General features: G+C 35.4%; 1 protein-coding gene across 1 annotated transcript in view; it reads left to right on the top strand.

Annotated features, from left to right (window-relative positions):
• USH2A (usherin) overlaps nt 1-15,098 on the top strand; it is a 414,010-nt gene that overhangs the window by 197,820 nt on the left and 201,092 nt on the right. Inside the window, exons 32-33 of the mRNA XM_054394908.1 lie at nt 12,919-13,078; nt 13,566-13,737. Of these exons, the coding sequence (XP_054250883.1) occupies nt 12,919-13,078; nt 13,566-13,737 (332 nt within the window). The remainder of the gene's footprint in view (nt 1-12,918; nt 13,079-13,565; nt 13,738-15,098) is intronic.

The raw sequence follows: 15,098 nt of genomic DNA, 5'->3' as shown, positions 1-15,098 counted from the left end.
CCAGAAAGCTGTAATGAAACAAACTTGTGAAAAGAAAAATCTTTGATGTTTGCACGTATTTCAGGCTTGTTTCAATAAATCTGAGCAACTTCCTTATAATTTGCATTTCTAAAATGCTTCACCAATTAATGACTTTTTCTGTAACTATAAGCCAAGACCTTCCTCAGTATTTTTCATCTTTCACAAGCCTTGCCTTATGTGTGAATAGTGCAAACATGAGTGTTACAAGCTGAATGTAAGTTTGATTTTAGAAATTTTTGATGGATTGTATGGTTGTACCAGGATTCCTGTGTTTTCAGAATCTTGATCCCTGTCATCCTAAGTTATTTGAAAACAAATTGTGAGGCAAATCATGTCACAAAAAACGATGAAAGGCATTCTGGGCTACTTCCTTTCCCATTGAATCACTGCCAGAAATCTAACCTTGGTTTCTAAACTCAATGCCTAACTTCTTTACATAATGCTTAATAGCCTTTTAGTCAGTACTGAATTCCATCATGCTTTCCACAAGTCTTCCATGAAATATTGTATTTTTATGACAATCTATTTCTGATTGAAACCTTTTACATACATTGTAGTTGGACTTTGAATGTTGATGGAATTTTTTCTCTTTTCTTTCTTTTCCATGGTTTTATTGTATAAATAGAGTGACACATGAAAGTGACTTGTTACCAGGAAATTAACTAGTACATGGGAAAAATACATAAGTGAACATAAAACTAAACATGTAAGAAGAATGTCACATTAGTGTCCATTAGGCATGGGTTAAACTTGTGGTCTTAAGGTGAATGGAAATGTGGGTGATAAACATTGTCATTGTTTCAGCAATGGCTGCTTTGGCTACACCATCTTCCTTTAAGTCACATTTACAGGACACATGTCTTTGTCTTTCTGCATGTCTAGGTACATCTTGGGCTACATATAGGTAGGCATCTGGATTTCCAATCAAAGTGCAGTGCTGCTCAAACATTTTGGTGAGGAATGCTGTTACACAAGATCTGCATATGTAAGAGAATAAGTGGTCAGATGGGAAAGAGTGAGTTTTTATGTTGGTGATAATATACTGCCTGTGTTCCATATCTGGATATATGCCATTAGCAATTTCTAATTTTAATTTGTGATTTAATCAATTCAATAAATAAGTTTCTATGTTCCTTCTGTGAGCATATATGGTTTCCATCAACAGAGGTGCATAAGTAGATAAAATTGAATATTTTGGGGAGCTTCATAATATTTTTATTGTATTTTTTTTTCTAATGCGTGTAAATTGGAATTAGAATCAGTGCTGACTAGATTGCAGGGCAGCTAAACCAGCTCTGCCACACTTGAAAGGTTTCTTGTCAGGACAGTGGGTAAATAGTTTTGTATTCCCTCTTAGTGGAAAAGGTTTTTTAGAGTTGACTAGAAAAGATTCTGAATCATGGGTGGAGAAAACATCTACAGCCTGTTTTAGGAGAAATGTGGAAAATGAAGGAAATTAATCAATAGTGGAAAGAAATCCATTTTGGTATAGTATGTCAATAGCTTCCTTCTGAAAGTTGAATTTCATACTGACTACAACTTTAGAGCTATTTATGATCACTTAATTTTACTATTGTTAGTCATTTGGTTTCTGATCAACTAACGTGATCCAACTCATAAGAACGTTCATGTATTTTCATGAACTGATATGCTAAACTTTTCATCAACTTGCAGATCAGAATGCTCTCCTACATACAAAAATAATCACAGTGCCTTCTGCTGTTATTGAAACATACAGTAAAAATATTTTAATTTCAGTTAATATGTTTTGAATATTTGAAATACGACTCTTGGGATTTAATACCATTATTGCAATGTCACACAACAATTTTTAAGCTGTTAAATTGTACTGGGAATTAAAATACATGCATAACTGAAGTATTTTTCCTAGGTTTACAGGCATTAAGTACATAGAAGGCCAGTCAAGGAAAACTCTAAGTGATATACGCTTAAGAAATCAAAAGATTAAATAAATAAATTATGCTGGGGAAAAAAAAAAAAAAGAAAAAAAAAAAGAGATACAAGTCCTAGCTTAACCATGAAAAGAAGCTGTATAAAAAAGCTTGAGACAAAATAAATAAATGGTAGTTAGCATTAGAACATAATTTAAAATATTTGCACACAGAATGAAGGAAGATCCATGGAACTAAGTAGAACAAGGTCAAAACAGTTGAGAGAATGACAAGATGACTTTTTCCACCAAAGATCCTGGCCTCAGTGATGTTTCTTTGGAAGGTACATTAATCAACACTGTGGTCTTGTACCTAGAGGACCAAAAAAATACTAAAGTAACTAGAAGAGTATCATTCCTAGTTCCTACACCTTATCACCAGGTAACGGAGTGCTTAGAGGTAGAACTGCTGCGGAGGGAAGTCCACAGGCTCTGCAAAGTCCGTCGGCCTTCATGTGCTATCACATGCATTGTGATCACAACAGGTACTAGTTTACAGGCTTCATCAGAGAAGCGGAGGACAGGAATGGTTGCAGAGGTTAGTCTACTCCTCCAGGAGATATGACTAGAGGGAGTAGTGGATTGTTTTAATTACAAAATATGTGGAAGTTTCAGTTCCACATTTTATGCCTTCTTTGCAAATTAAGTAAAGCACTTCCATTTACTCTGGCACCTTCTGAAGGAGCTGGCCTTTAACATCTGCATTTTACAGTCATGTCCCTGAGTATCACAAGAAAATTCAGGAAGATGACACCTATAATGTAACATAGAGCAGGTATATTCCCAAGAATGACTACTAACACAGAGCGTCTGTTTCTTTTCTGCAAGAAAGGTAATATAGTGATTATAAAATCTAAACAGTCTAGCTGGGAAAAGAAACATGCTGTGGAGTAGTGGGACTGAAAAATATACTATGTTCTACATACACAAGATTGGAGGGGGAGAGGATTCGTATAAAATATGAAAGCCTCCTAAGGGTTGGCTGCTTGTGAATTATGCATCTCACTCTCACTAGCAGACGTAAATACGTAATTCTAATCTGTTCTTATTACTTATTTATAACATGCACTAGAATGTAAATTCTCTGCCTCCTTTATAGAAGCTTAACATGCCAGTTAAGGTGTGCCGATATTTCAGGGAGCCTGTACGGGCAACTTTCGTGGCATAACACACTGTTGCCAGTTAAAGGGCATAAAACTTCAACGATAAATTAACCTAGATTCCTCCCCCCCCGCATCCCCTGCCCCCAGGAATATAGATAGGATGTAAGAAAAAAAGGGAGAGGGTCGGATAATGAGAAGAGCATTCATCTTGAAACAAACTTCTCTGCATTATTATTATTTATGATTGTTACTGTTATTAATAAAGTACATGTGTGGATAGAGAAAATGCAACAACCACTGAATTTATGAGATTGGGGACAGATGCATGCTCTTTCTTTTATACTGCTGGCACTGATCGATTTGTATTTTTCCCTGATGGTGGTTTATGCCATTATAACTGTTTGGTGGCTCCTTACTATTGAGTTATGGTTGCAAAGCACTTCACAAACGAGAACAAGCCTCTGAACATTATACCCTAATCTGCACATCCTACGGATACGCCATAATACAGAGCAGGTGACTGCAGCACCTGTGATCTGTATACCCACAAATGTGATTTATTCTGGTAATCCCAGTTTAATGCATCACATCAGATTGTGGCAGTTATGTTATCTGATGATATTACTGACACTACATGACATAACTGGGTAGCGCAACATGTAAAGTTGAAAAAAAAACCCCAACTTTGGGTTTTTCAGGATTTTGTTTGGGTTGTTTTTGTATGTGTGTTTTGAAAAGAAATATAAAGCAAGTAAATGTTAAGGGGGGGGGGGGGGGGGGAGGGGGGGGAAGGCAAAACAGAAAAAGAAATTCAAGTAATTTTCCCCAACCACATGTTGGCCATATTAATGACTCAACAACTGGGACTGATTGTTCTGGTAATGACAGTGGAGAGGAGAGTGAAATACAAGATATTTTACTGTGCTGCTAATTCTATAGCCAGCTGAAAGCTAACTCAGCTTTTGTAGTCTTGCAACAGATTTAATTTGCTATAAATTACCTTGTTTAGGAATGATGCTCAGAAGCTGAGTTCTCCCACTATTCTTGTTCCAGCACTACAGTAATGTTTTAGCAAAACTCTTTATTCTCTGACTATAATTCAGATATACAGAGATGTTCTGGTCCTGGGAAGGTGATAATATTTCTTTTACAGAAACTCTTAAATCACATGATGCCTTTTCTGGATGGTGAGAGATGTCATCTAATCATCTTGCATGCCTGATACTATGCAGAATGGTGGAACAAGTGGATGTAAAATGCATATATAGCTAAATAAAGCTCATAGACTATAAACCACTAAGCTATAAGCTCTAGTTGATAGCAGTTTAAACAGCTATTGTAATATGTTGTTGTTATTATTTACTTTCCAAATTCTAGTCTGAGTGAACTGTCTCAAATTTCTGATTGCTTGATGTTGAATATTTTGTGGATATAAAAAAATTGTGTTTGGGTTAAAATGGTATTTTCTGATATAGTATGCATATTTAATTTAATAAGAAAAATCTACTAGTGACATTGTTCCTCTTGGAAGTTAATTTATTTCCATCTCTCTCTTGCTTTGCTTAGGCAAAAAGAAATTACAAAATGAAATGCAATGATGAAGAGTTCTAAGTAGTCTCAGATGCAGAGAGTATAGAAATCTTGCAGGACTCTGTTCTACCAATTTGCAATTTGCAGTGCTGCTTATAAAAATAATTTAAAAAACACAATGTCGATAGTTAATGTCTCTCCCCCAGAATTTGATTTATAAAGATAAACCTACATCTTTTTGTCAGCAATAGAGGTTCCATCACTTGTGTGGGTTGACTTTCTCTGAAAATTACACTTTCTAAATTTATTGGATGTTCTTTTCCCCCCTCTGTTATTGAAAAGGAGTTCATGGGAACACAAGGTACTAATTGATTTTCTATGTAGCACTTACTATCTTATATACCTGTTTGGTGTGACATCTTCTTTGTTTCCTTTTCTCAGGATGCTTTTTTCATCCTCTCTTCCTAAGAGAGCATAAGCCTGTTCTCAGCCATTTGTTTGTAAGCCTGTGCTCACTGCTGTTTTCCAGCTAGACTTTATTTCTGCACCCTGTAATATAAGCTATTCCAGATGAGAGTGCACTATTGATTTATATTCAATGGATAGTAGTTGTTGCTGTATTACTTACCATATATTCTTGCATAACTTAATGTCGTAATTACAGGCTTCTCTTCCTATAACTGCACATTCACATATGTTCTTCGTTGGGTTGTAAAACTGATAGGCACTTCTCTTGACCTAATACAATTAACTCAGCACCAAGCGTAAGGTGGATCTGAATTTTGGTTTTCCCACTGCAGCACAATTGGAATTACTTGAGAAGACAGGATGTGCTTCTGTTAGTGAGCCAAAGGGTTCTTGGTCATATTAATGTGAATCCAGAGTAGTTCCAGCTTTATAGCAGCATGTATCTCAGATTCAAATTTGCAGTGGAGTCGCCTAGTGCAAATATATTTTCCAGTTGTGAACATAAAGCTGAATTAATACAGAGGTAAAATAGTCAAAACACTTTTTTTTTTTTTCCTTTCCCTTTTTTACATTTTTGGACTCGACATGACTGGGAGATTATGATTCTTATGATGTGTACTATCAACTCCCCTCTATTTAAACTCATAGCAATAGTGACTGGATTTGAAGCATTCATGAATGGAAATTTTCAATTAAATCTTAAAATAGGGCTGTGTCCTGTCATGTGATGTGCAAAGAAATGGCAAAGAGAAATAGAACTAAGGTAGTGACATTGGTATGATCACAATGTCTTTTTTATTCGTGCCTGGTAAAAATTAATGTGCTCTGTCCTCTTTATTCTTTCTCCCCCTCTGACCTTCAAACTCACCTTTATTTGTCCAGCTGTTAAAATTGAAGGAAAACTCAGGAAATGGTGTATGGTTTTAATTCTAGTAAACAAAAACCTAGCTTGGAAGTTCTGTGGCTTCATCTGATATTGAATGTTTGCACTGATTGGCTATGTGTTGTTTCAGCAGCAAGAGAAGCCTTTACAAACTTCCCGAAGCAGCTCTCTGGTTTTTTGGTGGTGTTAACGATGATGTGCTGAGGGAGCACTTTAAGGATGTTAGGGGAACAAATGTTCCAGGGAGGTTCATGCATGTTCTGTGATTCTTCTGTGGTCAGTGACATCAGATGTCTTTAGTCACACAAGGAATTGGGTAGATTAATTGGTGGTAAAGTATTAAGAGAAGTTTAAATATCCTTCTCTGATGTTTCATGTGCACTTTTTGTAAGCAATCTATTATTGGCACTCCACATGATTTGAGTTTCCTTTGGATAAGCACCTTTAAGGATTTCAAGTAAGTTTGTCTTAACAGGAGGGCAAGAACAGCCTAGCAAACATACCCATAGTAACTATGTCAGGGACGTGGCTTTACAATGAAAGACTATAATCCTTGTATTCAACTTCTGCAATAGGGCAGAATATGCATGTTTAATTAAAATATATTATAGATGTTTAATTAAAAAGATTTTTTTGCCTTGCTAGGGTAAGGTTATAACTTTAACAAAAAATACTTCTCTCTCCCCCACCCCCAACCCAAAACCAAAACAAACCCCACCAAACCCAAAGTACAATAATCAGGAATGGCTGCTAATGTGGCTTTGTGAACTGGCCAGGATGAAACATAACCTTTGAGGGATGCTTTTGTACTCAAAGTACTGGAATTTGGGATAAATGTCAGAAAGGTTTTCTGTGCAGCAGTTAGGAGTTATAAGACCGTAATCAAGACACTGTTACTAAATGTGAAAACAAATAGACTTTATAATATTTGCTGTTAAAACAAAATTATATTTAAAATCATTAAAGTACTTCAAAATGAATACTTTTCCAAAAGTGGAACTGCAGTTCTACCACAGACATGGAATATCTTTGTCACTTGTTTGAAACCGCTGCCTATTGAAATTATTGAAGATCCTTTTGTTTACCATTTGTGCCAAAGAGGTTTTTCTTCTTGAATATAACTTTTTGTCATAGTCCAACACATGGCTGTCATGTTTTTCATGCTCTCATATGGTACATGATTTTGTGCTATGCTCTTTAATTCCTCAGGGGTCTGAAAGTTGCACCTTTCCTCAACTCTTCTGAGGCTTATAAACCTAAAATTGAATGGAATTTGCTCCTTTATGAGTAACATGGAAACCAGCAATATTTACTGATGTGCAAATTATTTCTAAAATGCATCAGCATTTATTGGCCAGCTAGAAGCAAAGTTTTTTCATCCGTATGACATTGTGATGGAGTTCTTTCTGGTTAGAGAACAGAACAACAGCTTGTGGTGCTTCTTGAAAATAATTATTTCTGACCCTGATTTTATTTGTCTTTTTCTATTTCCTGCCCTTGTTCTTAGAGGCTTCACAAAATTCTTGTAATTCTCACTCTAGAATCTTCTTAATTAAAATCTGTTGTCTGCTGTCTTAGAAGATAGCTGTTTTCTTCAATTAATGGGCCAGTTGTGAAAGGCTGCTTATTGCTAGTTTATACAATTAGGTAAATAAAGACACTGCTATGTTGGGTTTGATGGAATTGCCTGAAGTAGGTAGGTGGTGTCATTTTTGATGTCTTGGGTTTTGTGAAGTATTTTCAAGGGACTGGGGAGTGTGACATGAGTTTCACAAGAGATCTGTGGAAAAAATGCCACATTTGTATAATGCCTTCCCAGAAAAGGTTGCACAGAGGATGGTTCTTCAAAAGTCAACATAACTAAATGATTGGTGCTTTATAAATGCACTGTACTAGAAGTTGTAAATAAGTTATTGCTTGCTTTCACAGAGTGGTTCAAGGGGAAGAACTGCTAATGAGGTCTGCTGGAGCAAGCCTGATAATACAATCTTGGCACTAAATTAATTTGATTTTTTCTTTTTTTTTTTTCTTTCTTTTTTTTTTTTTTTTTTTTTTTTGTAATGCATAAAAATCAGATGATGACATCGTTGTATTTGCTGATGCAGATTTATGGTCCCATAGAGTTTACCTTCTAATTAAATATTAAGTTACTGTGAGTTAATTTAACTAACTGTGAGGAAGAAGATGAGAGAACAGAATAAGGATGTGAGCAATGAGCCGAAGCAGTTGTGCAGTCTACCTACATAAACAACATGGTGATTGGAATTCTTTGGAAGTTTTTCATCTTCATACTCTCTCAGCAGGTTTTCTTTGTTGTGCTGCTAACAATCTTTTGCTACAGTGCCGCTGTATTATTTTCTTTTGAATATAGCAATGGGATAGCTATTGTCTCCATTATTTTCCTGAGAGAAGCTACATGGGGTTCACGTTTCAACTGAGTGCTCACCAAGACAGGATGTTGCCATTTTTGGTCCTTACAATAGCTGCCTGAAACCCAGGACAGTGGAAATAGTGTGGAAGAGGGGAGGGAAGAAGGCTATGTGACTCTCTTTCTCTAAATCTAAATACAGAATGCTGCATGTTACACCAAAATTAAAACATTGTAGACACTATTACTGTTCTATTTTTGAACTGTGATATACTCTAACATCTTGACGGTAAAGCTCCTGTTTTTAAGTCAAGTTCTCAAGTTCTTAAATCTAATCTCAGAGCAGTTGTGGTTTGTTGTTTTTTTTTTTTTCTTCTTTTAGTCTGCTAACTACGCTTTTCTTCTCTATCTTAGTAATGTCTCTCAAATTCCATGCTAAAAGTGGCACTGTAGTGTTGCATATTATCTTTCAGTGACTACCCATTAAATTTGATCAAAGCAAAGTGAGTGTTCTTATTGACCATGCAAACAGGGTCATTCTTTATTCTTTCTGTCTCATGCATTGATTGTGCTTTCAGGACTTATTCTGGTGGTTATTAGAAACTGGATATATACCAACCACTATAGTTAGGTTTGCCATGATATTTAAGATAGTTGCCTCGGTTAGTGTGGGAAGTTCTACATATACCACATACATAATAAATGTAATGGTATGCAAATGTCAATTTTAATGATATCCACTATAGTTAGCAATTGTCTTGCTGACATATGATTTAGAAAATAATTTAGTTTGTTTCTATTGCCTCAAAGAGGATGAAAAAAGGTCAAAAAGATGAAAAGGCAGGTTGATCCCTTCTCTCCCTATCCTTCCCCTCCCTTCCCCTGCCATTTTATTTGGGGAAAGTAAGTAATGGTTTTAAAACAGATACTGGGGGGGGTAATTTTATTTTTCATCTTTTGTTCTGGTTTTGACATGAAAAATGCAGAACTAATTTTCAGGCTACCTGCTACCTTAGTAGGATGATTTGAAGGAACTGTGTTACCCACAAGAAAGTCTTTGGTTTTTTGTGGGTTTTGTTTGTTTGATTTGGGTTTTTGTTTATGTATTTTGGGGTTTGTTTATTTTTTGTAGTTTTGTTTGTTGGGGGTTGGCTTTTGTGTGTGTGTGGGTGTGTTTTGTTTGTTGGTTTGGGGTTTTTTTGTTGTTGTTTGGTTTCAGGTTTTTTGTTTGGTGGTTCTTGTTGCTTAGTTGGGTGGGTTTTGTTCATTTGGTGCTATTGGAAAATTGAAATAATAAGCATTTGATATTGTTTAAAGTAATGTAAGGGACTGGAATTTTGGAACACATGGGAATACAACATGATCAAGCAAACGTGTAAGAAAATAAAAATCAGTTTTGCTGTGAGTTAAAAAAAAAAAGAATTGTTTCCTTATTGGGTTCATTTTGTAAATTGAGATCAATGAAATTCTTCCCACAACAGCATGAAATCGATTGTAAAATAACATATAATTCATGCCTATATTGTAAATTACAGTTTGTTTGACATTAATCACTGAGTTTTCCATGCACTGGGATAATGCTTGTGGATCCATTTCTAATGTATTTGAGAGTGATCTGTTTTTCATGTCCACAATTGCCTACATTTGATCTTATGCAAATCATGCAATCAAGCAAATGGAAAACAAGAGGTTGTTGCTAGAGGACCTTGACAAACAGTGGCTTTGTAGTTTTAAGAACATCCTTCCTCCTCATTCAGATTCATGTTCCTATCTGTCGTTGTTTGAATCCATTGATCCATTATGAAACACTCTGAACTTTAAATAGGAAAATATTTTCCAAGTCATATTGTGACAGATAATTGCATCAATTGTGATGTAATATGATCTTTATTGTTCAGTTTCTGCTTCTAACGTTTTAGACACTGTATTTGCAGGCTCATCCAAACCTTCAAGAACTCTGTGGAGAGATTTTTATTGCTTCTAAACCTCATGCTCTGAGTGACATCCCTGTCTCTCTTTTCTGTATTTCCTTCTCCTGTGCTGCCACTAACATAGTTTATTTTTTAATGGCCTTTATCACACCTAAATCTTTCAAATTCCATTGACGCTTTCTATTCAGCATTTGTTAGTCAAAATACATTGGCATTATAAAGTCAAGATTAGGAAAGGTTTCCTTTCATCCTAGTGACATATTGCTTTTTTCCATATTTTATCTTTCTACTCTTTTAGTTTTTAAACCTCTCCTCTCCTTCCCTCTCTTCTCTGTATGTTTAACAGTTGATCCTCAAAGATCTTGCTGCTTATATATCCTATATTTCTTTCCTTGATATTTCTGTTCTTCTAAACTTTGCAGGTTATCTTGTCTTGTTTTTTTGTTGGTTTGTTGCTTGTTTGTTTGGGGTTTTTTTGTTTTGTTTTGTTTTCTTCTTCCATTACAGTCACTGAGACACACATAGTAACTTAAAGTTTCTTGTTTTTTTTAGAGAGAGAAATTAAACATTTTTCCATCTTGCATTCTCTTCGTCCCTGACAAAGTTTCTTTCTCTTCAAATCTAACTAGGTATTTCCAGAAAGTCTTATGCATGCAAGTAGTCTCATCAGCCAAAGTGTGCACCAAATGAGGGTTTCAGTACAGGCTACCCTTTTTAAAAAAGCATTTCCTTGATGAGGAATTTTCTTTAAAGGGGAGAAAAATACCCATAACTCCCATCCAAAATCTAAGTATAAGGAAAACAGTGATCCCATAAAAAAATGGAAAAGGAGAAATCTACTTTTTCTCTCTCCCTTCCCTTGTCTCATAGGCACCCTTCTAAGTGAAATCCCAGAGTACAGTTTCAGCCTCAGAAAGAAGGATAGGTATTCACTGTTTAGAAGGATATGAATTAAATAGATGCCATGGATTACTTTCTGCTTTTAGTATTGTTAAAACAAAAGTCCTCTGGTCACTTGTTTGCCCACCCAGAACATGGAGTGCCTGATACTTGTCTCACAGACTTTCATCTCTGTTTGTACTTCTAGTGGCTTCTCTGATGGTAGCTGCAAGAAACAAGGGATCTGGGAAGGTGTACACAAATGAGGGCGATACGGTCCAAACAGTATGGGGAGTTTTACTTTCTCTGCTTGCTGAGCCAGCTTGAGCACCTGCTCTGGAGTGTGTTTTCCCCCTCTCACCCACATAAGCACTGCTTAACCCTGGTAGAATCAGCCCCATTATGTTGATTAAACATGTCACAGGCATTCACTTGATGACTTTTTTTTTTTTTTTTTAGTTACAGCTGATTTTATTTTTTTTAAACTGACACATTGCCATGTGCTCCACAGAACCATAACTCTGACTGAAACTGTGTTTTCAATAAAAATGCACAAGTTCATTCTCTCCTCATACAAAGTGGAGTAAATCAGAGGGAATTTCCTTCAAGCAGGGACTTGTGACATAATATGAGGGGAAAACTGATGGGAAAGAAGTTGAGTCTATGACATTTCTGCTTTGGTGATGTTTCTGTCATCCAGTTGCAATTTTTAAATTTGTGTTCACAAATATTTTTGTTCAAAATGAGAGTGTGATACTGCTTAGCTCTGAAAGCATTGGCATTTGTTATGTCTTTCAAAAACCCAGAGCTTTTCTGCCATACCAAAAACATATATCTGTAACATATGCATTTTACTTGTACACCTTATGCTGTTGCCAAAATCTCAACAGTAAATTCTTTCTTAAGGGATTTGCTCATTAAAACTTGTGATTTGTATTTTAATAAAAAAAGAAAAATGTTAGGAAATTATGTTTTCAGTACTTTCCTGCTATATTTGTTCTGACAAAGATTGCTTTAGTAATATAGGGAAGAATATATGAAGCTAAAGATCTTGTAGAATTTTTATTCAGCAAAAATGCAACTTTTTTATCCACCTTTTTCTACAATAATTGGACCTCAAGATAGCTTCATCATAAATAAACATTTAACAGTTGTTTTTCTATAGCATCAGACAGGTTGTCTTTCCTGAAATACATTTTGCAAATGTTTGGTGTTCAGGTAGCTAAACACAAACAAGCAAAGAGAAAGCAGTCCAGTATGAGTGGTGGTAAAAATGAGCTTCCTTTGTGTTTGTGCTTATAGTGAAATCTATAGAGAGTGAATCATTGTATGTATTGATGCATGAAATTCATATATCTTACATTATATATATATATATATATTTTAAATCTCTGTTAATGAACCTGTAATTGTTTTTCCATTAATTTGATTCAATCATCTTAAAGGTGTTCAGTTGTCACTGTAGCAAATTGGTACAGTATTTAGCACTTAAGAGGCTAATATTTTTGCAGTCTGGGTGGTATACTTTCTAGTGTAAATGTGCTGTACCATGGGACCATCTCAACCAAAGTGTGCCCTGTAGACCTTTGTAGCAGCCAAAATTTGCAGTTACTTGCTGTTAAACAGCCAGCACCCATTTGCTCTTCTGGGACAAATCTGAAACATTTAAGGGATACAGGTTCCTCTGCCTCCTGACTTTCTGAATTCACTATTCTCTGAAAGATACAGAAAAAGCAAGGTAGTATTCTTATACAAACTAAATTCATATTCCTTTTTTGCCCTAGATTTATCAGTTTTTACGCCACACCAGTTTCTGCTCACTGCATGCACGCTTGCTGGCTGTACAAACAGTTCCCAGGTCACCTTGTTTACAGCACAGCTGCCACCATCTCACGTAGATGCCCCGATCCTGACGGTTTTGGATTCTAGAACTATATATGTACAGTAAGTAAGGATTTCTTCTTTCCTGACAACACAATAGTGCATCAGTTTATTCAAGAATTCCAGCGAGTTCAATCAGGGGAAGGGTTTGTGACATAAAATTAAATTTATTATGATTAAATGCATAGAAGTGATTAGTTTAGTGGTTCTGTGAACCTTCTGATTATCACTTGCCAACTTAATTTCCATTTTGTCTTTACGCAATCAGTATAACCTACATATGGGCATAGCCTCTGCAAACTTCAGTGCAGGAAATGTTCTGGTGATATGCCCATTTTGTAGCCCCTGCTTTGTGTGTTGCTGTAATCATTTATCCATTGAGTACAAATACTGCATTAGAAGTGTGCCTTAGATTTATTTTTACAGCTGCACAACTGTTTTCAAATTCTTAAAGTAAACCCCATGGAGTCACCACAACACAAAGGCTTACATTTTGTAGTACGGTCTGAATCTTTAGCTGGTCTTAATCATATTTTGCTTTTATTTGCAGATGGAAAGAACCAATAGAAGTAAATGGAATCCTAGGTCGCTATATAATTTACATGGCCAACAATGAACAGAATTTTACAAAGTGGAATGTAATCTATAACAGTACAGAACTTTTTCTGGATTTTACTATTCAGCAGCTTTTCCCGGGTACTGAATACCTCATAAAACTGGCTGTAAGTTTTAAAGATGTGTAGCAGAGGGTTTAAAATGGTGAAAATTATTCTGATTTTGACATCTTAAATACTTAATGTGTCCACTTTGTTTAACCTCCTGTTTTTGAAACTGAGGTGGAAGAGCTATCCTGAACATCAGTAGCTGTTTTGTTTCAAAACAGGCCCTAAAAAAAAAAAAAAAAAAAAAAGTATGTAATTTTAATAGATTTTGTTCAAGGATAAGTTGGATGGTAACAATAGAGAGCTGACTGGAAATATAAGAAACACTTCAAAATATCTTCTGCCCTCAACTTACAAGAACACATTGAATGAATTTTAAAATGTTAGCATTTCATATTTTGTACCATGATAATTTGCTCTTTCTTCATAGAATCTTTATGTAGAAGGAAATAACAGAGAGGAAGAGTTCAGTGTAAAGAAGCAGTTTATTTATTCAAAACATTTTGAAAGACCTTGGTGCTTTCATTGTAATTCTGTATCATTTGGTTTATTTTGTGATGAAATAGAACAGCTTCAGCTCACTAACAAACCTGAAAATATGTGCATAAAAGCATGGGATTGTCCCTTGTTTTAACCACACTGTTCATTTTATAACAATACCTATATAAGGATATTTGCTTTGATAAATGCCATAGAAAAATATTCTGCTCTTGATTATGAATAAATTTACATTTATGTAGACTGGGTATGCATTCATTTTTTCTTAACATGCTCTTGAATGTTCTAAATATTATAGCACAAAAAAATAAACTACCTTCAGGTAATGATAAGGATCTGACTTGAACTTGAAAAAGCAAGGATATTCAGTCTAATTAAAGCTTAGATTCATGTTGAAATTAATTCATTTGTGCCTAGGTATTTCAGCATAGTAAATTGTATAGCATATAAAACAGCACCATGTCCAAATCTAAGGTAGTACTTTATCAAACATTTTATGCCTTTACAAGCAAGTGGTACTATCAAAAGAATTTGTGCTATCCTTCACTGTGCCACAGTTCTCTACTGTCCAGCTCCTGTGCATGGGGGCACAAGGAGCGAACAGGGGAGAATTAACAGTTGGGACCCAGAGAGCAGCTAGACTGCATATTTTGGTGGATTTTCCTTGGGATATGGGTGAAACAAAGAACTTTGCATGGAATTTGTTTTTACTTCATCAACATGTAGAGTTTTTTGAGAAGTTAGTGAATAAATTTTTGGTCTTTATTTCGCTTTGGTTTGGTTTGTGTTTTTTTGTTGGGTTGTGTTTTGGTTTGAGGTTTTTTGTTTGGTTGGGTTTTTTGGAGGGGGGGAATATGGGATTTTTGTGGGGTTTTTTTTGCTTGTTTTTCTTTTTTCTTGAAAGTGTTGCTGGTTATTGGTTG

The sequence above is a fragment of the Indicator indicator genome, chromosome 2 (genome assembly GCF_027791375.1).
Source record: "Indicator indicator isolate 239-I01 chromosome 2, UM_Iind_1.1, whole genome shotgun sequence".
Classification (NCBI taxonomy): domain Eukaryota; kingdom Metazoa; phylum Chordata; class Aves; order Piciformes; family Indicatoridae; genus Indicator; species Indicator indicator.
Note: the sequence above shows the minus strand (reverse complement) of the source record. Positions and strands in the feature narration are given on the sequence as shown.